Here is a 27703-nt window from a genome sequence, read left to right on the forward strand (position 1 = left end):
CATAAAATTAGTGAAATGTATAAACTTGAAAAGTACAAAATAAAAATACGTGAAAAAGAAAACAGAAAAACAGCGGGGTTGGGAATCCTGGCTATGTCCATGCATGCAAGTCTTACTGCGAAAGGAAGTATGTTGCAGCGCACAGCACCACATCGCCTTGGTTGGGAGAATTCAATAGTATCAGCCTGCAACCCGCATACCTCTTGCTGTGTGTTGCAACGGGGCGTCGGCCCCTTTAAGAAAGCACCGCGCGCCGGACTCGGGGAGAAGGGTGCTGCGCTACCCGCCAGAGCCAGTAGGTGGCGAGCCGCGAGCTCAGCCATATGGAACACACCGCTCTCCCCTCCTCGACTGCGGCTGCGCGAGGCGTTCGCTTGCCAGGCTCTTGTGGCGCCTCGCGGCTCCCGTCGCCGCTGCCCGAACGGCGCCCGGGAAAAGCCAAAGTCGGCTGTGAGGCGTTTGCGTCGAAAGCGGCGGGCCTGCGGGTGAGTGAGGGCCGCTTCCGAGGCGGGCGGTGGGTGGGCAGGCCTATTAACCCCCTATTAATCGAGGAATGGGGCTTTTAAGCGATGAGTAGCCAGCCCCGGGGTCAGGCAAACCCGCACCTGTTGAATTTCCGCCTGCTCCTCCTCCTCACCTGTGGAAGTGCAGGCGTCGCGGCTGCCCGCTCCTTCACCAGGCCGCCTTGCCTCTGCAGCGCAAGGCCTCGGCATCCCAGGGTCATAGAGTCGGAAGGGACCCTGAGGGTCGTCTAGTCCAGCCCCCCCCTCCCCACACTACAGGAATATATAGCTGCCCCATACAGGGGTCGCACCTGCCCCCTTGGCGTTATCAGCACCACGCTCTGGCCAACAGGAGCAGCTTGCTATTTCTTCCTGCTGCTTTTATTGCATTTTGTACATGGCATTGTGACGTGCATGGGAGGCAGCCAATACAGTGGCACCTCGGGTCACAGACGCTTCAGGTTACAGACTCCGCTAACCCAGAAATAGTACTTCAGGTTAAGAACTTTGCTTCAGGATGAGAACAGAAATTGTGTGGTGGCAGTGGGAGGCCCCATTAGCTAAAGTGGTGCTTCAGGTTAAGAACACTCTCAGGTTAAGAACGGACCTCCGGAACAAATTAAGTTCTTAACCCAAGGTTCTTAACAGTGGTACCTCGGGTTACATACGCTTCAATTACATACGCTTCAGGTTACAGACTCTGCTAACCCAGAAATAGTGCTTCAGGTTAAGAACTTTGCTTCAGGATGAGAACAGAAATCACGCTCCGGCGGTGTGGCGGCAGCAGGAGGCCCCATTAGCTAAAGTGGTGCTTCAGGTTAAGAACAGTTTCAGGTTAAGTATGGATCTTCAGAATGAATTAAGTACTTAACCCGAGGTACCACTGTACATAATAATGCTTCCCAGGCTACCAAGCAGCATTTTAAAAATCCTGTGTTAAAGTTGACAGCTTTCTGTGCCGCCGTTAAGGGTATTCGCAGTATCGCCGCAACAAGCGAACTGAACCCTGAAAGTCAAGTTTTAACTCGCTCTTTCTTTACTTCGCCAAAAATAGGAAGCCGTATCTTTGGATAGTGCACAAAAATTAAAGATGTTCTGGAATAAGTAAATCGTCGTCATCATTTGTTGAATTTGTTAGTTACTTTATCTTGCTCAGGGTGACCCAAAGCGATTTAACAACCAAACAAGGGCCACCGAGATGATCAAGGGTCTGAAAACCAAGCCTTATGAGGAATGGTTGAGGGAGCTGGGTGTTTAGCGTGGAAAAGAGGAGACTCAGAGGAGATGTGGTTGTTGCTGGCATCCATCTGTCTGAAGAGACAGTGGAGGAGCATGCTTTGGGGGGTTAAAGTCAAACTGTTGGAGAGTCACAGCGCCTACTGTAGAGACCAATACAGGAGAGACATGTTTTGTTGCAGATGGGGGTGTCCAGTTTCACTGTTGCAGGTACACCATGGCGTTTTCTCTCTCCACACTCCTCCCAGTGTTCATATGATAAAAAAGGTAAAGGGACCCCTGACCATTAGGTCCAGTCATGACTGACTCTGGGGTTGCGGCGCTCATCTCGCTTTATTGGCTGAGGGAGCCGGCATACAGCTTCTGGGTCGTGTGGCCAGCATGACGAAGCTGCTTCTGGCGAACCAGAGCAGTGCATGGAAATGCCGTTTACCTTCCCGCCGGAGCGGTACCTATTTATGTACTTGCACTTTGATGTGCTTTTGAACTGCTAGGTTGGCAGGAACAGGGACCGAACAACAGGAGCTTGCCCCGTCGTGGGGATTCAAACCGCCGACCTTCTGATTGGCAAGTCCGCTCCAGCAAGGTACTGCTCTGGCGGGAAGGTAAACGGCGTTTCCGTGCACTGCTCTGGTTTGCCAGAAGCAGCTTAGTCAGGCTGGCCACATGCCCCGGAAGCTGTACGCCGGCTCCCTCGGCCAATAAAGCAAGATGTGCACCGCAACCCCAGAGTCGGTCATGACTGGACCTAATGGTTAGGGTTCCCTTTACCTTTACCTAAGTAACACTTTATACAGGGAAATGACTCACAATTGTATATATTCATAAGCATTTTATCTCTTTCTTTCTTACACTGCACATGCCCAGTCCAGGAGCTGTAGCACTGGCTAGATCACTGTTGATAGCACCAATTCAGCAGGAGGAGTCTGGATTCATTTAGCCCTTTCCCACTAAACATACTATATTCACTAGTCAATGTTTTTATGTTCTTCCTATAAAGATAAGCAGAACACACTGGCTGGGGTGGTTGGACTTGTTAGGATACCTCCTAATGAGCACATATATCTTCTAAGACATCTCAATTCCTAGAAGAATCTGAAAATGACTCCCCTTCTCAAAAATGAAAAGTACCTGAAGTACTTTTGAAGTGGTGGTTCTTCCAAGCTGCCTGTAAATTTGGTAGACATATAGTCCAAATCATACTGATTACTAGAAAAATATGAAAATGGTACATTTGATGGCACTGAACAAGCAATTTTTTTCTCTCTTGCTGCAACTTGTGGCTTCTTCTCTGGATCCCCAGGAGGATGTGTTCTCTAGCGCTCTTCCCACCCCCTCCGCCTCCGGGAGACATCACACTTTATGAATTTAATAATGCCCTGGTTTCTGGCCGCAGCTTTGAGAAGCTTCCACTTTCTTTCCAAGGACAGGTAAGCAACAGTTTTCAGTCACAGGAAGAAACTAATGTTAGGTAGCGATGAGAGACTAGACGTTCTAGCTTGTACTTGAGTCATTTTGGCTGTCAAAAGGCTTCCATAACTACTAATTGAACATGCTGTTTGTCACATAAATGTGCAGCCAGAAAAGGAGCAGTCAGCCAGAGAAAATTATTGAAAAGAATACTGGTGGGCATATGTAGTAAACAAATATAGGCAACTCCCTGTTTATGCAGGGGTTACGTTCCAGGTCATGGCATGTGTCAGTGGAGTGCGTGTAAGCCTCTTCCGCCCTCTTCTGGTGCTGAACATGGAGCATGGATCCGTGGTTATGCATAGATCAAACATGCACAAAATGGGAGTTGCCTGTATCATGTACTGTATCATTACGGTCGACTGGTTGGACATCACTGATGTACTAGATACTTAAAATAGAAGTAAAAAGTTATGTTCCACACCTGAATTCTGTGACCTATATATCTTATGCAGATTTGCACATTTATTTTCACAATTCATTCTACTTCTGGTAGTCATAAAGAAGGGCAAAGTTCTATGCAGCGCACGAAGCTTTACACCTTTAATAAGAAAAGTCCTACGTAGACCCAGTTTCTGGCTATTTTTATTTCACTGTGTGTTGCCTGCACATTTTCCAGTGCTTCAATCAGCTTGAAGGACTAGAAACATGCTCCTCTTCTTCCAAAAAGTGCGAGATTTTACCTATTCTGAATTTTGTACCCATGAATTCCAGTTCCTGCATCTGTGGACTGCAGTGTAAAACAAAACTTTTGCTTTGGTTGATTCTCTTTCCTAGTTTTGTTTGTTTGTTCAAGCATCCCCCCCCCCCCAGGCCTTTTCACTTACTATTGATTGTCTCGGTTGGCTGTACAGCTAGAAGACTTGCCTGTCCTGAGCATCCCTAAAGAAACTCTGAAAGCTCACAGTCGACAGGAACACAACACTAAACCTGCCTTCATCCATCACCGTGAGTCACTATGGAAGAGGTGCATCAACGCCTGGTGAGTATGGGCCAAATTTGATCTGACCTGGCTGTTAAAACATTGATCTGCCCCAGTCACATAGTAAAAGGGATGAGTTGGGAAGGGGGGAAGAACCCATTCTTAACAGCAGATGGGGCACAGAGGGGAAGAATGCAAATTCCTCCTTCCTTCTGCTCACTGATTGCCTCCCCACACCCCACCATGCAAAGCTTTCTCACTTAGGCAAGTACTATGCGACGCGGGTGGCGCTGTGGGTTAAACCACAGAGCCTAGGACTTAATGATCAGAAGGTCGGCGGTTTGAATCCCTGTGATGGGGTGAGCTCCCGTTGCTCGGTCCCTGCTCCTGCCAACCTAGCAGTTCGAAAGCACGTCAAAGCGCAAGCAGATAAATAGGTACCGCTCCGGCGGAAGGTAAACGGCATTTCCGTGCGCTGCTCTGGTTTGCCAGAAGCGGCTTAGTCATGCTGGCCACATGACCTGGAAGCTGTACGCCGGCTCCCTCGGCCAATAAAGCGAGATGAGCGCCGCAACCCCAGAGTCGGTCACGACTGGACCCTAATGGTCAGGGGTCCCTTTACCTTTACCTATGCTGCTATCAGAGCACCACTGAGGAGAAAGCACCTTTGAAGAGCAAGGTCAGACTATAGGGAGATAACTGGTCCCTGGGAGGAAAGTTTTGCACACCTTACATGCACCTCCCTTTTGCTATTAAAAAGCATATTTGCCCATTAGTAGCTTGCACAATGAAAATAACATTTGCACAACGCCACCTCCCCCTGTTGAGGTGCAGGAGATTTCACAAAATGCTCTGCCCCTAGGCGTGACGTTGGAATCGCTGGAGTTCTTGAAGAGCTTGCATATGCAGAGGAGGACGGTGACTTGGACCAGGAGATGGATGAGCTGCCTTGGACAGATTCTGCAAAGGAGCTAGGTAGCTTTCAATATAGTTGTACATATTGGACCCATTCCTCACTTTAAACCAGGTACAGGGGACTTGAGGCCTCCAGATTTTATTGGACTCCCATCAACTCCCATCAACCTCGAACACTGGCCATGCTGACTGGGGCTGATGGATGCTGTGATGCAACAACAGAGGGAGGGCCGCAGGCTCCCCATCCCTGCTTTAAACTCACTGCAAAGATGCTTCAATGTCTTTTTCTTTGGGGCTGCTTTTAATCCCCCCACCCCATCCGGGGTACAGGATCAAGACCCATTGCTTGCCAAATCCTGTCTTGAGGCTCCACACTGCTTTGACAAATGGCTCAGATTTCTTCCACCATCTCCTTCCTTGCCTTTGCAGCTCTCCGATGGATGAAGGCAGGATCCCGCTACACATTAGCACTCTGCTGTTGGGTCTCCTCTCTCCATGGCTCCTTCTTTCCCCATTTGTCGGTGAGGCTTGTGCAAAGTAGGCCTGAGCAGGACCGAAGAACATTGGCAGTTGGTAGATAATCTAATGGTCCACACTGGGAGCAGGGCTGTGGGGGAGGGGGAGGGAGGACAGCCATGGCAACTGAACACTGATTGCATGGTTTCCCTTCCCCCTTTTTTCTAGAAGGAATCTTATTCCCCACCCTATTCACATGTTGGCCACCCACCAGTTCCCTTGAAACTGTGCTCAACACGTAGCTTGCTTCAGATCCAGATTTAAAGCTGGGCCACATCATGAGCGGTTGCTGTTAGAAGTACTAAATTTTTCTGTCTATCATTTCCTCCAAAGCTGCAAAGTGAAGACATGATAGCACAGTTCTCCCAGGCTGTGGATTGGTAAGTTATCTCCCCACCCGTGTGTGTGCGCGTGTGTGTGTGTACACTTCTTGGCATGCATGTAAGGTTTTGAGCAGTTTCCCATCTACTTAGGTGCTAGGCAGGGGACAGCAATTTTTTGCTGGCTTTGACTGTCCAAAAAAACAGTTGCCATCAGGACAAGGATTGCCCCTGACCTTATGCTACATCTCGAATTCAGTTCTAGGGGGAAATCGCCGTTCAGCTCTAAGATTAGAGCTGTGGGGGTGCAGAAAACAAGCCCCCCTCCAACAGCTCAGAGGCTTGCTCTGTACAGAAGGGGCACTGGGAGCATCTCTTGGCTGTAATGGCAAGCTCCCTTCTCTAGCTTGGAGCTAAAGAGGAAGGCTGGAGATGACTCAGCTTCCTCTGCCTCTTCCCCCCAAGCTCCAAGTACCCAGTGGGTGTAAGGGAAAGCTCTGCTTCATCTTCGATCTGAAGCAAGGAGGCAGTGGCACATTTGTTTACATCTTCCTGTACCTCCTGGTGAGATTGAGCCTTGGATCTAGGCACTAAAACTGTGCAGTATAGGTATGAATGGCTTATTCCCAAGCAGTCCCTGCAGGATGATCTGCACCCATTGGCCTTTCCCCCACTCTTATATTTACTAGATTGATGAACCTGGAATAACTACCACTCATTGGTTCTCCATTTATAATTACTAGCACAAACAAGGATCCTCACTTCACCTGCAGTTATGCAATGAAATATTGGTGATGGAGGAGCTCCTCCTTTAAACCAATACTCAGCCATCCTTCTTATGTATACAATATGAATATAGTCTGCTCAGGGGGTGAGCAGTTTGCATGTAGCCTTCCTTGAGTGTGTACTCTGGGTCCCATCCACCCAAATGTGTCTAGCTTCCACATACCTTAGCTGCCATCTGACTCTTTGTTTATTGAAACTTGCCTAATGCTCCCTTACCCTTTCCTGTCTTCACTCTCCAGGGCAGGCTGCTCAATCCGAGCCTTCGCTTGGCATCCTCACACCAGCAAGTTTGCTGTGGCCCTGCTGGATGACTCCATCCGTGTTTACAACGCAAGCAGGTGAGGGGGTTGGGGTTTTCTTCTCCGCACCTGAGCAGCCATGTTTCTATTTAGGATTGGCAGGGCCCCATCTATCTGCTCACAGGCAACTCTGAACAAAGCATGGAGCTTGCATGCCAGAATCTCTCTAGCAGTGTGCAGCAGCAGCAGTGCAATCAAATTTGTCATCTCAGGGCAAGGAAAATAACTGAGTTAAATACAAAGAAGAGTGATCTTGTTTTTAAAAAAACAACAACCCAATAAGCGAGTTGAGCCTTGAAAAAGAATACAGACGCCCCTCCCCTGTTTACACGGGGGTTATGTTCTGGGCCCCTGCATGCATAAGTGAAAATCGCCTAAGTGGGGAGCACCCTTTAAACACCCTCTCTGCTGCTCTCTCTTCAATCCATACCAAAAAATACTGTATTCGCAACTAGAATTGAAGCTCACGGGCCGGCAGAAGGCTGAAGGACACACAGGAAAGCAGCTGCTGCTGCTGTGCTAACTCTCACATCAGCTGTCATGCGGGGAGGTTGAGCAGCATAAACAAAGCTCCCCCCCCCCCGCACCTCCGGTCTCTTCAGGGCTTCCTCCACCCTCATGGACATCCTCTTTGGGCTCCTGGGATGGTCTCCTTGCAAGCCATGAGGACACTCCAGCTCTCCCCTGCCATTTCTAGGTTTGAATTGAATTATGTAATTATTTCCCAGCCTATAATAGGTTAGCAGACCTCAGTGCTGACTAGGGACTAAGCTGGCCAAGGGTGTTGGGGACAAATACAAGTTAAAATTCCCAGAGGAGTGTAATCTGCCATACGGGTGCTCTGACCTCAGTCTTGCACAACATATATACAGTGGTACCTCTGGTTACGTACTTAATTCATTCTGAAGGTCCGTTCTTAACCTGAAACTGTTCTTAACCTGAAGCACAAATTTAACTAATGGGGCCTCCCACTGCTGTCGCGCCGCCAGAGTCCGATTTCTGTTCTTATCCTGAAGCAAAGTTCTTAATGTGAGATAATATTTCTGGGTTAGCGGAGTCTGTAACCTGAAGCGTATGTAACCCGAGGTACCACTGTATTTTTTAATTAATCCAGTGACCTCATGGCCCGTGGATGCATTCTGAACTTTACAATGCAAGAGTGTCCTGTCAGTTAAGCATAACTTACCAATGTTAAGTGCTCCTGAGGGTGCATTCCTTAGGAAATAAGAAGTGTCTTGCTGACTGGGTTAAAGACAGATTGAACTAGTCCAGCATTCTTTCCTAGGATCCTAGCAACCTGCAGGTGCTAATTAAATCCCCCTCCTGGAACAGACCGCAGGGGACTTCTGCACCATCTTTTGCCCGTGCCCTCTGTAGAACTCAACACCATTGACCATAGCACCGTTGGCCATTGTAAACAAGGGGCTAAAAGTAGTTGTCACAGCTGTGCTAAGGGGCATAGAGGATGAGCAGAGGTCCAGTCCACCCTGTGAACCAGCAGAACGCTGTGGCCAAAAGTATTGGGCTTGAATGTGACTTCAGAATCCTTGGCTATGAAGAGCACAGGGTTGTCATGGGCCAATCAGTGCTGCCAGTTCTTGTTCTGATACAGCCCATGGCTATCCCCTTGGCTGGAAAGTTTCTGGTTCAATTCTGTGGTTCCCTCTTCCCTGCTTCTCTTCTGCAGCGCCACCATCCCGATCCTGAAGCATCGCTTGCAGAGGAACGTGGCATCAGTGGCATGGAAGCCGCTGTGTGCATCTATCCTTGCCGTGGCATGTCACAGCTGTGTGCTGGTTTGGCATCTGGACCCCACTTCGCTTTCCACCAGGTAACCAGCCACTTGCTGCAGGGCCTGTCTGAAGTTTGACTGGCCCAGTGGCTGCTTGTTGCCACGATCTGAGCTGTAAGGAGACACTTGGCAAAGGGGTAGGAGAACCCCCTGAGGCCTTCATATGTTGCTTGACTGCAACTCTCAACATCCCTAATCATCAGCAATGCTGGCTGGGGCTGATGGGAGCTGGGAATCAGCAATGGGCCCCCACAGTTTCCCCCATTCCTGACTTAGCAGGTTTCAAGTGCTTGAGATCGTCAGGGATTCCTTTCTCGCCCTGGGCTCTGTCTTTAAAGGCTATCCTGTTGTTGTTCATTTGTATAGTGCCCTATACCCCCAGGTCTCAGGGTGGTTCATAGCATAAAATCACAGTATTAAAACACAAAATACATAATAGAAACAAAAACAGAAAGAACCCAGTAATTCCCCTCCTCCCAAACGCATTTTAAAAGGGCATCAACCAAAGGCCTGGTTAAAGAGGAACGTTTTTGCCTGGTGCCTAAAGGTGTATAATGAAGGTGCCAAGCAAACCTCACTAGGGAGAGCATTCCACAAATGGAGACCCACTGTAGAAAAGGCGTGTTCTCTTGTTGCCGCTCTCCGGACTTCTCATGGAGGAGGCACATAAAGAAGGGCCACAGAAGATGTCAAGTAGCTGATCTTCCCCTTTCCACAACCTTTATCTTTTATATATATATACATTTTTATTAAAGTTTCGCAAATTTTAAACAAACACAAAAACACAAACAAACACAACACAAATAACAAGTATAGTTTCAAATCCTTGTTTTCTTAACATCTTTCCCTGACTTCCCGGTTTCGATCCCCAAAAAATGTCCATCAGTCCATCCACTATCAGCCTGGAGATCTCACGTCCGAGGCCCTCAAATCTCTCTCAGTCCCTCTCTGCCGGTTTTTTTGGTAGTCCTTTATATTAGACATCAAGTCTCGGAGAAGCTCTGTCCCAATAGGATGTGAGGGCGATCTGGCTGCGACATCTGTCACCCCATTGATCGCCAGGGTTGATTCGGCTGATCTGGCTGGCTAGGCGGGTGTCCCCTTCCTCCCTCACCGCTCCATGTGCGTCCCTCCCAAAGCTGCGCGCTCGGTGGAAGAGGACGACCATCCCAGACAGAAGGAGTGTACCGTTCTTCGGTCAAGGGTATACGATAGCTGCGCTCCCCTGCTAGAACCTCCAAACAAGCTCAAGGTTCCACAACCTTTATCCACCTGTCTTTCCACATTTTTCAGAAAACTGTACCTCTCTTAAGCCCCCCCTCCCCAATCCGATCTGATAAGATGGTGCAAGCAAATCAGTACACGACGGTTCTTCTTTTGCTCCCCTTGTGGGATGGACACTTTGCTGAAGGTTAGATCAGGGGTGGGGAACCTCAGGCCCATGGCCTGAATGTGCCCCCCCCCATGCCTCTCTATCCGGCCTTCAAGATTATGACCCCCATCCCAGGTCTCAGCTCTCAGTGACCCTGCTGTGTGCCACTTGTGGTTCTTCTTGGCTGGAATGTACCCCTCAATGCTCATAATAGCTCTTGCTTGCCTGGATAAGGATGGGGAGCATTTTTGCTCTGACTACACCCACCACTGTTATGTGGCCCCCGAAAGGTTGCCCACAAGAGAGCATGGCCATCAGGGTGCGAAAGGTTTCCCAACCCCTGCTTTTGATGTTCATCTCCGCCTTCTCTGGCTCCTGGTATTTCACTAGGCAATGTGCATGTTGCCTATTTCTATAGCTGCATATACAGTCAAAGCAAGCATTCTCAGGATGATGGACTGCAGGACAGCTGTGTAATCTCAGGTGTACAGAATATACATAGCCCTGCTTATTACTGCTTCTTTGTTTGCATTCCTCCTGCCTGTGGAGGAGTGATATTGTCTCTCTCTCCTGTCCCCCAACAGGCCTTCATCTGGCTGCGCCCAGGTACTCAGCCACCCTGGTCACAGCCCCGTCACCAGCCTGGCCTGGGCACCCAGTGGAGGGTTGCTACTCTCAGCCTCACCTGTTGACACTGCCATGCTTGTAAGTAGGGCAGTTCATTTATTTACCAGATGTGTTACTTGGCTGCTCCCAGAGCCTTTAGATGATGTACAAATGAAATGTTAATAATGATCCAATGTAACAGTATACCCGTTGGTCAGTAGAAGCAACACACTGAGCCAAGCAACTAATACCTCAATACCAGAGAAGGAATCACCATCAGTTCACAGGGGGAAAGCAGTATAAGAAATAATAAAGCAGTTTAAGCAGTTTAAACGACTTGGGAGAAAAGAGAAGTCCTTTCATGGCATGGAAACAATACAGATGCCAGGAAGGCCTTTTGGGGGAAAGAGTATTCATCAGTTGGGGCCATTACTAAGAAGACTCACTCACTCCTTCATTGCCACCCTTTGCACCTTGGAAAGCCCTTGGAGGCACAGGTGGAAGACTCTTTCTATCAGATACTGGGGTCCTTAACCACGTAGGGCTGCATCTCCAGAAATTAATGTGGAGCCAGTGCACCTAGTCCCTGTTGACAATCTAGCCACCATATTTGGTGACATGGGCAATTTCTGCCTTTATGATGCAGGAGGGAGACCACAAAAGCGGTGGCAGTCAGAGCATGTAAAGCTGTGGCCATTCAATGACCTCGTGTGCCTGTAGCTCACAACCACAGGAAAAGGATGAGAGATTACTGGGCATCGGCTGTGGAAGCAGAAGGGCTTCCAAGCTGTCGAAGGAAAGATAACTTATTCCTGCAGACATGCGTTGTGTTAAAGCTAGACAGAAAATAAAAGTCCAATACTGCTAAAAGCAGTAACTCTGCCCTCCAGCTGTTTTGGGACTACAACTCCCATCATCCCTAGCTAACAGGACCAGTGCTCAGGGATGATGGGAATTGTAGTCCCAAAACAGCTGAAGGGCCGTGTTTGAGGATACCTGGCTAAGAGCGATGATTGTGGTGCTCTTCTCTGATTCTCAGACCTTGTTCCCTTTAGGTGTGGGATGTATCCACAGAAAACTGCATCCAGTTGCAGTGGTTTGGAGGAGGAGGGGTCACATACCTGGCTTGGTCTCCTGACGGCAGCAAAGTATTAGCAGCCACACCTTCAGCAGTCTTCAGGTGAGTAGAGAGGGCCTGGAAGCCAGCAGCATGGGGTCAACCCCAGGAGAGGCTGCTTCATTAAAGTAAATGAGGCACACTGCCCCACCAGCCGCAGCCTGTCCTCAGCCACCCCCCACCTTCCTGCCTTCTTATTTGCAACCAGTCCAGGGGTTGGTCCTGCCTGCCAGTTTCCTCCTCCTTAGTCTCAGAGTTGCCCTTGAAGAATTGAGCAGAGAGGATGGGAACAGAACTGAAACTCCCCCATTGACTCTAGCACCACCTGCTGTTGGCCTCCCTGCTTTCCAACGCCACCAATCCCAGTGGTCAGCAGCCAACATTGATCAGCCCTCTGTGCCTTGTCTAGTGCTGGACCATGGCAGCAGGTTAAAGTGGAGAAGCATTCGTTGCCACAGTTCTCCCGTGAGCGTTTCCTTATACTGAATTGCACTCAAAGTAACTCTGCTTCTTTCTACCCCCTTGTGCTTCTCTTCGCAGGGTATGGGAAGTTCAGATGTGGACTTGTGAGAAGTGGCCGACCATCAAAGGTCCTTGCCGCGTAAGTCAGGGAGGCAGCATGGGGGAATATGTTGACAAAAGCAACCGTCCAGGCCCTCTTATTTTTCTATTGGTTTCTCTTTCAGAGCCTGTGGCCCTGCAGATGTTGCTGGACTACAACTCCCATCAGCGTGAGCAACGTTCAGGGATGTTGCAAGTTGTCGTTGAGCAACACCTGCAGGGTTACAGGTCCCTATCGCTGTTAGAATAATCTATATAGGCTATTATTTGCTGTAGAAACATAGAGTAACTTGTGCCCAGCGAGTTTGTGGCTTTGCTGAGATTCCCTGCCCCCCCAGACTTAGGCCTCCATTTATTCCTTGCTTGACCACATGGGTTTTCTTCCAAGCCCCACTTTCAGCAACCTGACTCACCCAAGCCTCATTCTGACTCCCCTCGGTTTTTATGAGTCAGCCTCTGAAATATCCGCGGCTACAACAGTCCTGACGAGGTCCCATTTGCTGAATGGGGCATTTCTCACCTTGAAAGTCATATTATGTGTTTAGCACAGGATTTTTAGACCCTCCTTGACCCTCGCCTAAGTTAAAAGTGTGTCTGTTTATGTGTCTTCCCCCAAAGACTGGCTGTTGGAGTCCGGACGGCAGCCGCTTGCTCTTCACGGTCCAGGGGGAATCGGTGATATATTCTTTGTCTTTCCTGGAATATAGCGGTGAGTAACTTGTAACTTGAGCGGCTTGTAACTAGTAAAGCTGTGTGGATTCTGCAAATGCAGAAAGTGGGTTCCAAGCCCACCACTGCATCTTCTTGTCTGTCTCAATAAGTTTCTAACTTATAAGCCTGGGTTTCCCAAACTTGATTCTCCAGTTGGTTTTGGACTACAATTCCCATCATCCTTGACCACTGGTCCTGCTTGCTAGGGATGATGGGAGTTGTAGTCTAAAAACAGCTGGAGACCCAAGTTTGGGAAACCTTGCTATAAGCCTGGGGTCGGCAACTTAAGGCCCATGGGCCGGTAGCGGCCCAAGAGGCTTGTTTAACCAGGCCATGTTGACCCCTGCCGCTGCCTGCTCTTACTGGTGCAGTGCAGCGCAGGGACCAACTTCTGGGTTGATGGCGCCTGTCCTCATGTGCACGGGCTCTCCTCTGACCCAGATGTGCGCTGGAAATAGCGTGTGTGCACGTGTGCGGGACGAAGAAGTGCCCGTGCGCATGTGCACACGCTATTTCCGGTGCACCTCTGGGTCGGAGGAGCGCCGGAAATAACGTGCGTGCATGCTCACGGGCACTCCTCCGATCTGGAATAGCACGTGTGCGCACACCAGCCCATCCTCTGACGGACGGAGCATTGACCGGCCCATCCTCGGATAAGGTTGCCGACCTCTGCTATAAGTGCTACAGGGGGAGGCTTTGAAATCCTGGTTGCGACAGGGACCTTTGCCCCCTGGCAGCCTCCAATTCTGTTCTATCTAGCACAGGGGTCTGCAACCTTTAAGACAAAAAGAGCCACTTGGACCTGTTTCCGAAGAAAAAAAAACGGAGCCGCAAAACTCGTCATTATAAAAATAACTTTTTTGTCACTTTTTTATTATTTCTTTGTTTGACCACTCAAAATTACTCCTCCTCATAGAAATAAACGTTAAATTAACAAGTTACCTTTTTTGTGTGTGTGTTCTTCACTCCCCTTCAAAACAGTGACCAGCATACATGCCCCCTTTCAATGCAGTGACCAGCGTACATGCCCCTTACAATGTAGCGGGCAGGTGGGCGGGAAGGTGACGCCGGGACGGTGCGTGACTAACGCACGCACTGCCCCCATGCGACGTCACAGCCAGTACAGCGCCTGCCACAGTGGGGAGTGTCGGGGTGCACAATGCGCCTCCTCCCCTCGCTAGTATCCGCCCCGGAGCTGCGGCAAAGGTGTAAAAGAGCCACATGCGGCTCCGGAGCCACGGGTTGCAGACCCCTGATCTAGCATCTCGTATGTGGGCTGTCCTTCACCTAAGGACCTTGAGTTAGCCTATGTGGTGTCTGCTTCATCCTCACAAAACCTGTGAGGTGTGGAAGGCTGAGAGAGAGGTGATTTTTTGTAAGGCTACCCAGTAAGCTCTGTGGCTGGTTGGGGGTTGGCTACAGGCATTTATCTCCTCTCAAAGTTGCTTGCAGATGCCATGCTCTCCCTACCTAGTACTTACCACAAATAACACCACCCTTTAATTTCAGACCTTTATTTTTGGTACTCTGACCTACCGCACGCAATTGTTTATCATCCTGTGTATACCAGCACTTCCCTCTATTTAAAAGCTTCCTTCTGGCTCCCCCCAACCAACTCCCGCTCCTGACTACTACTAGAGGAGAGACTGTAGCTGAATGAAGGTGTGCACATACAATACCTGACCACCTCTGGAAGCAGCGGCGTAGCTAGCTGGTCGGGTGCCTGGGGCGGCATGTGTGCCCTGCACCCTGGAGCAGAGCGAGCCACTCATGGGGACGGGGGGAGCTGTGGCAGGGTGTGCTATGTGGAGCCTTGCTGCTCTCCCTCCCCTTAGCTGTACGGCGACAGCCTGAGGGAGAGGTGGCAGGCAGACACAAACACTATGCTGCAGTTTTGTGCAGCGTGGAGCCTGTAGGTGCCTGAGCCACCGCGTCAATCCCAGAAGAGATGCGTGGCTTGGGCACACTGCAGGTCTCGCGGTAAGTGCCGCCGCCCCCCACAATGTGGCACCCAGTGCCCCCCCTTCTATGCCTCTGTCTGGAACTTTTGTGTGTCTGTGTTTTAACGGATCAGGTAGCAGCTGCTGGGGAAGAGCATCCTCTGCCTGAGACCCTGGAGAGCAGCTGCCAGTCATGTTTTTTATTTATTGAATTCCTTCTCTAATTTTCATTCGAATGAATCCCAAAGCTGCTTACAAGCAGTAAGTAACTATAATATGAAAGAACGCAGTAGTAGAACACCACAAATGCAGCGTAAATCATACAGAAGCATTCATGAATCATCAGTGAAACAATTGCAATCTGTAAAACGCTGTTCATAGAATCGTAGAGTTGGAAGGGAACCCCAGGGGTCATCTAGTCCAACCCCCTGCAATGCAGGAATCTCAGCTGAAGCATCCAGGACAGATGGCCATCCAACCTTTGCTTAAAAACTTCCAATAATGGAGAGTCTGCCACCTCTCGTGGGAGTTTGTTCCATTTCTGAACAGCTTACTAGCAAGAAAGTTTTCCTAATGTTTTGTCAGAATCTCCTTTCTTGTAACTTACAGCCATTGGTTTGAGTTCTACCCTCCAGAGCAGGAGAAAACAAGCATGCTCCCTTCTCCATGTGACAGCCCTTGAGATACATCCTTCAAACTCCTTCAAGCGCTCCTCATAAGGCTTAGTTTCCAGACCCTTGATCACCTTAATCTCTCTCCTCTGCACACGTTCCAGCTTGTCAACAAAGCAAATAAGCTAAACATTAAGGAAGAGTCCTATTACAGTGGTACCTGGGGTTACATACACTTCGGGTTACAGACTCCGTTAACCCAGAAATAGTACCTCGGGTTAAGAACTTTGCTTCAGGATGAGAACAGAATCGTGCTCTGGCGGCGCGGCGGCAGCAAGAGGCCCCATTAGCTAAAGTGGTGCTTCAGGTTAAGAACAGTTTCAGGTTAAGAACGGACCTCCGGAACGAATTAAGTACTTAACCCGAGGTACCACTGTATATGATTAACAAATCAATACAGCATTTATAATCTATAAAACAATATTAACAGCACCTACAAAATAGCAACCAAAAGGTAAACTATGCCCTGTTCATACACACACTTTCCACAACCCAATTAACCATAACATTTCACTGTTTCACTGCTCTTTAAAATCCATATAATGCCTGTGGCAGCAACTCCCTTCTGAAGGTTCCTCAGGCTGGAGGTGGGGGAACCAAGGTGAAACCAACCACCCCCTGATGGCAAACAGAGTCTCCCCTCCCAGTTCTTCCTCTGGAAACAGCTTTCTTATAAAAGCTCCTAGGGCAAGGCAGGTGGGAAAAGCCATTACCTGCTGGCCAGTACCCACTCTCCTTCCCGCAGGTGGACAGTACTGGATTAGAGAAACAGACAGTTTGATTTCCTATAAGGCAGGAGTGGAAAACCTTTTTAGGCTGAGGGTCACATTCCCTGATGAGGGCTGCATATCAGTGGTGGGTGCAGCCAGAGCAACAAATGTGATTATTAACTTTGCACAGTCAGCTTACACACCCCTCCATCCAGGCAAATGAGAGTGACACATCTCTCAGCCATGCAAAAGCACTCAGGGTGCGAAGAAGAGCCAATGAGGCGTTTGGTCTGGGGCTAGGTCCAAGGGCTAGGTAGAGAGGCCCTGTGGGGGTCCATTTCCCCCAGGCTTCAGGTTCCCCATACCTGCTATAAGGAAATGTCCTATGTTCTTCCTCCTCCTATTGTTTTGTTTCCCTCGGAATGACTTTTCCCATCCTCTTCTCAGGGGAACAGCAAGGGCAGGTTGGTGGGTCGAAAACAGCTTCCATCGTGGCTGATCTGTCGGAAACCACTTTTGAGACCCTGTATGGAGAGGAGAGGTGAGAGGAAGGGAGAAAAACGTGTGTCTTGTAAGTGCCGCACAAGCACACAACTGAGTGTTAGTTGGTGCAAGATTCTAGCCCTTTAAGGCTGCTAAGAGAGGATTCAGAACATGGACAGTGTTGCGTGAAATCTCAGAAAGGGAGTGGGGTTGGGGTCTTTCCGAGCAGAAAGTCTTATATTGCACTCCCTTCATCATTAGGAGCAGAATCAGAGAGACTGGTGCTGTGTTGTTTTGAGAGAGTTCACCCCACCCCAACATGTGATTATTTATTAGATGGTCTAAAAATCCATGCTTTTATTACCCTGGAAATGCATGAGCATTTGCTTAATTTGCTGGGTTCTGATTCTGCCAGTCACATGCAAAAGGAGGGACAAAAAGTGATATGCCGTGGTTTTGAAGCCTTACCAAACTCTCACTACAGGGGACTCTGCTATTCACAACCAGCTTGTGAATTTTTCCAGGCATTGCTTATAGCCTAGAAAGTGAAGCTCCCTTCTTAGTTTTGCAATTGGGTGCTGCATGTTGTTTAAGTAATCTTGTTATATTTATAGTATAGAAATGTGGTGGGTTTTTAAATATGTTGCTATATTTTTGTTTTGCAACGTTATTCTGAAATTATTTTTGTAGTGTTTGTTCGAAATGTCCTGTTTCTTTGTTGTAAGCCGCTATGAGCATAATTTTTGGCATACAAATAAAACGAATGAATGCAAGTGTATCTGTGTAGTCTCGGAGGGCTGGAAACCTGCTTTATTAAAAATAACAATAGGAACAAAATTAACAAGATGTTAAGTTTTATACCCACTGCTGAATACGCACGAGCCGGGAAATGAATAAAGGCTTTAGCATTTTGATTATTTTCTTGTTTATCTTAAAAACCTGTTTTAATAATCAGGGTATGAATATGCAAAAGTCCTGCCCTGCAGCTATCATTTTTGTTGGTTTATTACATTTATATCCCACCTTCCCTCCAAGGAATTTGAGGTAGCGTTCTTCCCCTTCTCGTGTTATCCTCACAACACCCCTATGAGGTAGGCTAGGCTGAGAGGTAGTAACTGTTACAATATGAGAACATCGCAGCTGCAGACAGTCAGCTTGTTGACATCATGTGATATGGCTAGCTGTGGGAAAGAACCTTCCCGGAAGTTCACAGGCTGGAAAAGTCTTTCTGAAGTGTGTAATTTGAGACCTTCCTCTTGCGTATGTACAGGAAGTCTTTGTCTCTTGCTGGATGGAAACTGAAGTGATGGGACACGTTTTCTGTAGAGCTGTAATGTCAGAAATAAACATCATGTAAATAGATTTCTGACTACTCTTCTTTCCGCTGTGGAAGGGGGAGAAGTGGGTGTGCATTTTCCCGAGCTGGGAGATGTCGCCTATATCAAGATCTCCCTGACCTGTCTGGGAACGCAGCCAGAGGCAGATCACCGGTAAGCCAGCTCCAGGAGCAGGGAGAGGGGACAGCCTCTCCAGATGGGGCTGGTTTTCCAACAGTAACTGGCACAAGGTCATCCGGTGGTCTCCTAGGCCTAGTACTCGACAAATACTGTACCACTCCCCCCCCTCCCAAGTGTCATCATTCCACATCCTGACTGTGACCCCCAACTCTTCTTTTGGCCTGAGTATGGATGTCTTACCTTGAGTGTTCCTCTATTGGCCTTTCACTTTGTATTCTTGTGTTCCAGGATTGGAGGGGAGGTTCTTTCCATGGTCTGGGACCCCAGTGGTGAGAGGCTTGCAGTTGTCATCAGAGGTAAAGTCCTCTACAGCCAAACCTTTTGACAAGATAGGGAGAGCTGGGGAGGCTGGGTGCGTTTCTCACAATAAGCCAGTACATAGCGTAATGGCCTGAATATAAGCCACACTCCCCCCCCCCAAATTCCAACCGTGAAAAGTTAAAGTGCGGCTTAAATCCACGACCTTAAAAATTGGCTTTTACGATATCGCTGTAGGATTTTCTTTCACATTTTTGGGTATGAGTGCCTGCGGAATTTTAAGGGAGCTGCTTATATTCGGGTATTGTCTCTCCCCCCCCCCCCTTGAATTTTAAAGGTGTGGCTTATTTGCCGGTCTTGCTTATATTCAGGCCAATATGGTAATTTTTATTCCAAATCAGAAGACAACATTTTTGGGGGGGGGGACACCCATTCCCCCCAACCCCAATAAAGCATTGCTTCTTATTTTACTTTTTGGAGCAACAGATATGCACCCTCAGTCACCTTATGCAGATGTGTATAGTCAAGTGAAAAATGTGTCTGCCTCTTTTTTGTTCTTTTCAAATGCACGCAGGTAGTGGCTGGCCCTTTTCCCAGTTGCTTTTTGTGCATTTGTTTTAATGGACAAAGGATACATACGCACATACTTCTCACTTGTAAGTTTCTAGTCCTCGTGGTTTGGTTTTTGTGGCACTTGTATGGCTCTCCTCGTCCTACCCCGTTTCTTGAATGGCGAGCCTAAGGTAGGGTTGCCATATTTCAAAAAGTAAAATTCCTGACACCTGCAAAGTTGTTGAGCTTTTGCACCCGAAAACCAGGATGTCCATCCCTGTTGTTGTTGTTTAGTCGTTTAGTTGTGTCTGACTCTTTGTGACCCCCTGGACCAGAGCACGCCAGGCACTCCTGTCTTCCACTGCCTCCCGCAGTTTGGTCAAACTCATGCTGGTAGCTTCAAGAACACTGTCTAACCATCTCGTTCTCTGTTGTCCGCTTCTCCTTGTGCCCTCCATCTTTCCCATCATCAGGGTCTTTTCCAGGGAATCTTCTCTTCTCATGAGGTGGCCAAACTATTGGAGTCTCAGCTTCACGATCTGTCCTTCCAGTGAGCACTCAGGGCTGATTTCCTTAAGAATGGATAGGTTTGATCTTCTTGCAGTCCATGGGACTCTCAAGAGTCTCCTCCAGCACCATAATTCAAAAGCATCAATTCTTCGGCGATCAGCCTTCTTTATGGTCCAGCTCTCACTTCCATACATCCCTACATGTCCACCCCTACCTTGCTCCCAAAAGGAAAACGAGAACCAGCCCATTTTTTCACCCTGTCCTTTTGGAGAGATGGCAAGTGTCCCACGCGTAAGCTTAAGAGCACGAAATGGCTTGTGTTTGGTAGTGCTTAAAATAACCCTTCTCTAATCTGCATTTTAAAGCACTCTGTGATCCTCTCTAAGGCTGGGGCTTCAGCGAAAGAGAGGGAGAGGTCCAGGCTGCACCTTGGTCCAAAATTCCTAAAATGGGATTCCGAATTCTAAACCAGGCAGTTTTTTGCATGAGCCCTGAATCTTTTGAAAGAGTGTGGGAGGGACGATAGCAGCACCAGTTTGCAAGCACACCTGCTCCTTCCTCGTGGCTTCGTATTTGATGGGAAAGACTTGTTTCAATGGGAAAGAGACAACTGTGGTTTTCCTACTAAAGCAGGCCACTGCCTGGCCCAGGCAACACTCTCTGTTCAGCCACACCTTTTGCCAGCCCTGCTTCGTACCCTCCTTGAGTGTTTTTGTAGCCTGGCTAGAATGCGTTTGCCTGCCCTCTTAATGCCATTTGCTTCACTGGGTGTCGGGTGGCAAGAGGTTTGTGAGTGTATGTAGAAACCAGCACACAGTGGTACCTTGGCTGTCGAGCGGCTTGGCTCCTGAACGCCGCAAACCCAGAAGCGAGTGTTCCCGTTTGTGAACGTTTTTCAGAATCCAAATATCCGACACAGCTTCCATGGCTTCCGATTGAGTGCAGGAAGCTCCTGCAGCCAATCAGAAGCTGCGCCTTGGTTTTTGAACAGTTCTGGGAGTCAAACGGACTCCTGGAATGGATTAAGTTTGAGAACCAAGGTACCACTGTATTACCTTTCTGCAGGGAGTAAACAAGCACCATTCCAGTCACATTAGTTGGTGTATCCACTTTTGCCTTTGGCTCCTCCCATTGCTGACATGGTGCCCCATGGAAGATTGTCTACAAGGGCACACGACCCTCGGTCTGAAAAAAGGGTCGCCACCCTTGTTGCGAAAAATAAACATAACATGATGTCTGGTGTACTTCCATCTCTGCAGTCTGAGCCCAGGCCATTATCCAGGTGTTCTAGAAGCCTCAACAGAGACACCAAGGGTACTGAACCCCTACCCACCTAGTATCCTGCCCTCAGCAGACTTTGTAGATTGCATTGGAAATACAGTGGTACCTCGGGTTAAGTACTTAATTCATTCCGGAGGTCTGTACTTAACCTAAAACTGCTCTAAACCTGAAGCACCACTTTAGCTAATGGGGCCTCCTGCTGCCGCTACGCTGCCGGAGCACGATTTCTGTTCTCATCCTGAAGCAAAGTTCTTAACCTGAAGAACTATTTCTGGGTTAGCGGAGTCTGTAACCTAAAGCGTATGTAACCTGAAGTGTATGTAACCTGAAGCGTATGTAACTCGAGGTACCACTGTACTTTTTAAAAAGCCTATCATCATGGCTTTAAAGGCTACAGATCTAAAACAGTAGGCTCTGTCAGATTTCTGCACATAAATTCTACATGTCGCTCTGTTCCCTCACCTTTTTCTGTTTTCTTTTGGCAGGAAATCGTGATGCTCCCGACTGCAGGGTCATCATTGCCGTGTTTCGCACCCGCAACAGCCCTGTGTTTGAGCTCTTGCCATGGTTCGTATTGACATGCTTTGGTTTTCTGGTTGCTCTTAAACTGGAAATGGAATCCGTGAGCCCCATGTCATTCCAGCCTTTGTGCTGCTGTAGGTGTCAAAATGTTAGGAAGGTGCCTTATAACCTGGTCAGAGTATATGACCCTCTAGATCAGCAGTTCTCAACCTATGGGACCCCAGATGTTGTTGGACTACAACTCCCATCGTCCCTGAGCTCTGGCCTTGCTAGCTAGGGGTGATGGGAGTTGTAGTTTAACAACATCTGGGGACCCACAGGTTGAGTCTGTAACCTGAGGCATATGTAACCTGAGGTACCACTTCTTTTAATATGAAAACTGAGATGTTCAGGCTTTAAAAAATGATTGAAGAACAATTGCATTGCATGGGGGAGCTGGCAGGGATTGTGTCTTGTGTGGCAGTGATGCAATAATAATAATAAATTGCCAACAATAAACAGGTATATTGGGGGAGCAATGAAAAAAACAAAAACAGGGAAACATTTGGTAAAGACCTGAATTTTTTTAAAAAAGTTGTTTTTTAAATAGTTTTTGCACGCCTCCTATGCAAAGTTTAGGAAGAGTCTGGGCCCAGCAAACTTCAGTGGGCAGAGCATTCTGTAAGGTTGGCGCTGCTGCAGTTGCTTGCCAGGCCTCAACACAGATCCAAAGTTTCTGGTGAGCAGAGGATGTGCAAGACGGACATTTGAAAGAAGGTCATCCACTGTTTAGGGCTTTAAAAGCTTAGCACCAGCCCTTTAATTTTTTTAAAAAATGTTTTTATTAAAGAACCAGCCCCTTAAATTGAGCTCATGAACCAGTGAAGTCAAGTGAGACAATTGTGACATGTGTTGCAGCAGTTGTAGGAAAGATGGGATGAGAAGATAGATCTTAGAGATGTTCTGCTAGCCAGAGGAGACCGTAAAGGGCAGCATCATGTGGTTTGTTTTCAGCACAAGGCAACTTTCATAGATACCAAATCCCACAATTCAGCGTGTAACCGTAGGTCTGATTATCTTGCCCTCTAATTTATTTATGGGCCATAGCATTTTGAGCTGATCAGTTAATATTCTTTAATTTAAAAGCTGTTTCTGATTGAGCCTCATTTGTTAAAAAAGCTTGGCTTAGAAGAAGGACTCCTCTCTCTCATAAGGGGATGCCTCTTCTAGAATAGTTCATTCATATATACACACACACACACACACACACATATATATACACACACACACACAAATCATCTTAACAAACAGAAGATACTTCTTCTATTCTCTTATTACTGGGTTTAAAACTCATCAGATTTATTCCCTTGAGACTACTTTGTAATCGAGTGACAGCCCTAACTTATTTCAAATATTTATAGTTCGCCTATTCATAACTCAAGGTGGTTCACAAGCAGTGTCTAAAAATAGTTTAGAAGAAGCTTTGAAGCATGTGCCATAAAACAAAACCTATATTTGTCGGCACAAAAACAACAGTGATGAATTAACCTCTTAACCAAACCCCCAAACTTCCAGTCAAATGTGTGTTGCAGCCTTTTCTGAACGCCAGGGGAGAAGTTCTAATAGGAATACTGAAGAGGGAATGTCTTAACTTCTAGTAAATGCTACTGATCTCACTTCCTACCCTAAAATAGCACTGGAGACTTGTGGGATGCGGGAAAGGACAATGCATGCATAGAAAAATCAGAAGTTGAGTTCTTGAGGATTATTGTTTACATATTTATTCTGCCCCAGTCCAAATCGACGAAAGATCGCAGCTTGATTAATGCCCGTTTAATGTAAATGGGTTTTAATGCATTGTAATTTTGAGCTTTAGTGTATTTATTTCACATTTATGTACCACTTGATTGTAATTAAACCTCAAAGCAGTTTGCAAAACAGGTGAAACAATGCAATTATCAGTAAGAGAAACAGTTAAAAAAAATATTTGAAACATTCAGAAACAATGAAAATCAACAGTAAGAATAGAATCAACCTCTTATATAGGTCTGAATAGGCTTGCCTAAACAAATGCTTTCAGCAGGTGTTTTTAGCAAAACATCTTGTTTTGGTGTTTTAATCTTAGAATAGGTGAGACATTTTTTAAATCCTCACCTGTATGTTAGTCACTAAAACCCAGTGCATGTTTTTCTTAATTTTTTTGGAGAACAGATGCTTTGCCTGAAAATTGATAAGTACAGTGGTGCCTCGCAAGACGAAAATAATCCGTTCCGCGAGTCTCTTCGTCTAGCGGTTTTTTCGTCTTGCGAAGCAACCCTATTAGCGGATTAGCACTATTAGCGGTTTAGCGGCTATTAAAGGCTTAGCGGCTTAAAGGCTATTAGCGGCTTAGAAAAGGGGGGGGGAAATCGCAAGACTCGCAAGACTTTTTCGTTTTGCGAAGCAAGCCCATAGGGAAATTCGTCTTGCGAAGCACATCGAAAAACGGAAAACCCTTTTGTCTAGCGGGTTTTTCGTCTTGCGAGGCATTCGTCTTGCGGGGCACCACTGTAGTCAAGGTGAAGGATGTTGTATGAAAGCTGGAGCTTTAGTGCTTTAAAATGTCCCACTTAACTTAAAGCTTTAGTGCTTTAAAATGTCCCACTTCTGCACTCCAGAAGCAAATGCCCTCCTTAGCACAAAGGCCATAGGGGGTAGGAGACTGGCAAGCACAGTTTTTCCACTGTTGCTGGTGGTGACAATACTGCCAAAAGGATTCACCCCATCACAACTGCTTCCCCCTGTGATGCCTGCCCTTTCCTTTGCACGTGCCCCAGAAATGCAGCACCTGTCAGTTCTCTGATGCCTTTGAGAAAGTATTAGGGTTATACCACCAGTACACATGGTATTTTACAGGGTTAACGTAAGCAAAAGGTTCTACGGCTCTCCCTTAAGAGGGTAGATTCATCGAAGCAGCATGGTCTGAATCGGCTTCTGCCAACCTGTTGCCCCCCAAATGTTGCGGACTGTCGTTCTCATCAGACCTGCTGGCATTGGAGTTGTAATCCAACACAACCTTCTCTCAATTAATCTGAATGGTTAAAATAAATAAACCTAAGGAGGAAAGAAAAGGCTAAAGGGTTAAGCCCGATGGCCTTGTGGGAGTTTAAGGCTGTGCTCTGGGAGGCAGTTTCAGACATAAGACAGCAGCAAAGGCCAATGGGCTGTTTTTTTGTCCTAAGACTACTTTTTGTGTGCCTGTATTGGAGCCTAGGCCTGCAGCATCAAATCACAACAGCTTATGAGTGTCCCTTGTAATAATGATATCTGTATCTCTCTTTCCCCCACCCCTCCTTTCCTCAGTGGTTTCTTACAGGGAGAAGATGGGGCTCAGCCACAACTAGTTGCTTTCCACCCTTGCTTTAAGAAGGGAGCTCTTCTGACAGTGGTAAGCGTTAAGCCATCGCCGAGATTTTGAGGAGCATTTGCTATAGCCTGTGGGAATGCTGATAAGGGCTTGTTATTGCCCCAGATAGGAGCTGCTGGAATGACTTCTAACTTGGCTAAGCAGCACACCTAGACGGGCCTGTGGACTAGTAGGAGAAAGGGATAACAGTAACTATAATGCATGCTGGTAACGGTAAAGGGACCCCTGACCATTAGGTCCAGTCGTGGCCAACTTTGGGGTTGCGGTGCTCATCTCGCTTTATTTGTCGAGGGAGCCGGCGTACAGCTTCCAGGTCATGTGGCCAGCATGACTAAGCCGCTTCTGGCAAACGCTGTTTACCTTCCCGCCGGAGCGGTACCTATTTATCTACTTGCACTTTGACGTGCTTTTGAACTGCTAGGTTGGCAGGAGCAGGGACCGAGCAGCGGGAGCTCACCCCGTCGCGGGGATTTGAACCGCCGACCTTCTGATCGGCAAGTCCTAGGCTCTGTGGTTTAACCCACAACGCCACCCGCGTCCCTCATGCATGTTGGTATGAGGCATTAATTGGAGGACTCAACATGCTCTGCAGTCAAACACAGGCACCATAGCACACCTGGATTACTGCTAGGCTAACATGAGCTCCCGTTGCTCGGTCCCTGCTCCTTCCAACCTAGCAGTTCAAAAGCTCGTCAAAGTGCAAGTAGATAAATAGGTACCGTTCTGGCGGGAAGGTAAACGGCATTTCCATATGCTATTCTGGTTTGCCAGAAGCGGCTTAGTCATGCTGGCCACATGACCCGGAAGCTGTATGCCGGCTCCCTCGGCCAATAAAGCGAGATGAGCGCCGCAACCCCAGAGTTGGCCACGACTGGACCTAATGGTCGGGGGTCCCTTTACCTTTTTAACATGAGCTATGCAGTAACGGTGGCCTAGTTCCTGTTATCAGCTCAAGGGTTTTTCCTTGGTGAAAAAGCTGAATAATCTATTTTACGCAAATTCGGGTTAGTACCAGTTGCAGGATGCATTTTGCTAATGTTCGGAATGCTACCAGTAACCTTATTTAGGGTGGGTCAAAATGTTCACGGGCTGTGAAATGCATATTGTCTTGTTTGCTTTAAGGATTCTGGAATCATTGTTGAGCACATACTGTTGTGATTTTGGCACACTGTGTGTCTGGAGGGCAGCGGCTGATCTGTTCAGTTGGGGTCTGGGTGTCTTGTGCACCACTCAGGTTTGTGTATGATTCTGTCCTGGGCTCGGCACAGAATTCAACAATCCACAAATCTCAAGCTTTTTAAATTGAGCTTCTAGCCCTTGAGACTCTTTCCCCCAACCTCTGAGAGCCCGACACATACGTACGTCCCTCTTAAGAGCTGAAAAGGGTTAGAGTATAAATTGCCCACTTTTATTGTGCTCAATTCCTGTGCTTCTCGTGAACTGATTTGGGCATACTGCTTTAATGGAGGAAGTTAAGCTCAGAGGAGCAATTTAACTCAGAGATGCAAGAAACCACCACTTTTTGAGAATGGGTCACTCTTGCATCGCTTCCTAGGATGGCAGTGGCAGCTTCCCCCTGTGGTTGGATGTTCTGGGGCTTCCTTATTTTTTTGTTACATGCCAGGAGTTTTCTTACGGCGTGCTAGCTTGCCTAGGGCAAAGTTTGGGAACCGCCGCTTGGGAGCACAGGAGAAGTGTGTGTCCAGTGCCATTTCAGAGGCCAGATCCAGGAGGGAGGGGCTCCTTCCAGCCACGAGAAGCAGATGAAATGATGCAACGTAGCAAACAAATATGCCAAGTTTTGTAATATCTATAGGTGACAGAACCCACCTTTTCTTGGAACAAGTTTCCTAGTGCAGGGGCGTGTATATGCAGCGGTCCTGCTAAAGGGCCCTCTGTGTTCCATCCCACCATAAGGATCCCCTCTTGTTGAGGGCCAAACAGTATGACTGAGAAGCCTGGAAGGTCAGGGCAGGATATGCAAAAGGTTATCTTCTGCTCCTACTTCATTTATTTATTTCTTCTCTCTCTTCTCAGTGCTGGTCAACAGGAAAGGTCAGCCACATCCCCTTCTTCTTTGTGGTTGCCCAGTTTCCATCTTTCAGTCCTGGGCAGAGTCCCCTCATACCCTTGGGCAGTAGAAGCAGCACACGGGAGCAGCCATTGTTTTCTGAACTCTAAGGGTCAACATCCTGGGCTTCCTCCCTGCCAGCCTGTGTGCCTTCAGAACATTGCAGATACCTTCAGAACATTGGAGATACACACTGTGAAGGCTGCTTCTTCCCAAGTCCAACTTTGGAGAGCGCCGTCTTCTTTCTGTCAGTTGCAGTTGAGGCGTTGAGCAGCTGACATGCTGATAGTGTTAGTAGGCTATCCACAAGCAGCCTTTGAAGCCAGAAGAACGTCTGCCAGAGATGGACCACTTTGTAGTTTTCGCATTTGAGACAGAAAATAAAAACAACAAAGGGTGAATGTTTTATTCCTTCAACGTTTCCAAACAGAAGCATTCTTGGGGCTTTTACGTCATCGGCTTCAGAGGGCATCGTATCTCGGAAATTATCCCAAGTCAACACCCTCCATCTGCACAAGCAGCAGTGCCTGGATATTTCAATTATTTCTGCGTCCTCCCCAGCAAGGATCTTTTTCACAGATCGTTGTGCTGCTTATGGATCTGCCAGTTTCGCATCCCTTTCCACTGTTTGCATGCTGGGATGAAAGAGGTGTGAGGGCGGCCAGGAGACTGAAGTT

At 47.8% G+C, this 27703-nt stretch overlaps 1 protein-coding gene and 1 long non-coding RNA gene across 3 annotated transcripts; one reads left to right on the forward strand and one right to left on the reverse strand.

Annotated features, from left to right (window-relative positions):
• Window positions 1–354: 354 nt before the first annotated feature.
• AAAS (aladin WD repeat nucleoporin) lies at window positions 355–27427 on the forward strand. 2 transcript variants are annotated; one of them, XM_083490050.1, is made up of 18 exons: window positions 423–485; window positions 1922–2006; window positions 3043–3169; window positions 4064–4191; window positions 4994–5106; window positions 5476–5567; window positions 5896–5942; window positions 6908–7006; window positions 8655–8798; window positions 10716–10836; window positions 11793–11917; window positions 12395–12455; window positions 13034–13124; window positions 16895–16988; window positions 18676–18743; window positions 21534–21615; window positions 24892–24976; window positions 26993–27427. In XM_083490050.1, exons 3-18 carry the CDS (start codon window positions 3047–3049, stop codon window positions 27134–27136), a joined length of 1617 nt encoding a protein of 538 aa, XP_083346176.1. In that variant the 5' UTR covers window positions 423–485; window positions 1922–2006; window positions 3043–3046; the 3' UTR covers window positions 27137–27427. The 2 variants fall into 2 exon arrangements, with proteins under 2 accessions (XP_083346175.1, XP_083346176.1); XM_083490049.1 differs by lacking the exon at window positions 1922–2006 and having other exon boundaries at window positions 355–485.
• Window positions 18865–19675, reverse strand: LOC310700778. The gene is made up of 2 exons (XR_014522817.1): window positions 19349–19675; window positions 18865–19209 (listed from the first exon to the last, which is right to left on the reverse strand). It is a non-coding gene; the product is annotated as an uncharacterized lncRNA (long non-coding RNA).
• Window positions 27428–27703: the final 276 nt, after the last annotated feature.

Source organism: Podarcis liolepis (genome assembly GCF_965112155.1).
Source record: "Podarcis liolepis genome assembly, chromosome: 2".
Lineage (NCBI taxonomy): Eukaryota > Metazoa > Chordata > Lepidosauria > Squamata > Lacertidae > Podarcis > Podarcis liolepis.

Excerpts from the sequence above, each read along its gene's own strand:
- AAAS (XM_083490049.1), top strand. The coding sequence starts at position 3,047 with ATGTGTTCTCTAGCGCTCTTCCCACCCCCTCCGCCTCCGGGAGACATC. Across the intron at positions 7,007-8,654 it reads CGTGTTTACAACGCAAGCAG|CGCCACCATCCCGATCCTGA; the intron begins GTGAGGGGGTTG and ends TCTCTTCTGCAG. Across the intron at positions 13,125-16,894 it reads GTCTTTCCTGGAATATAGCG|GGGAACAGCAAGGGCAGGTT; the intron begins GTGAGTAACTTG and ends TCCTCTTCTCAG.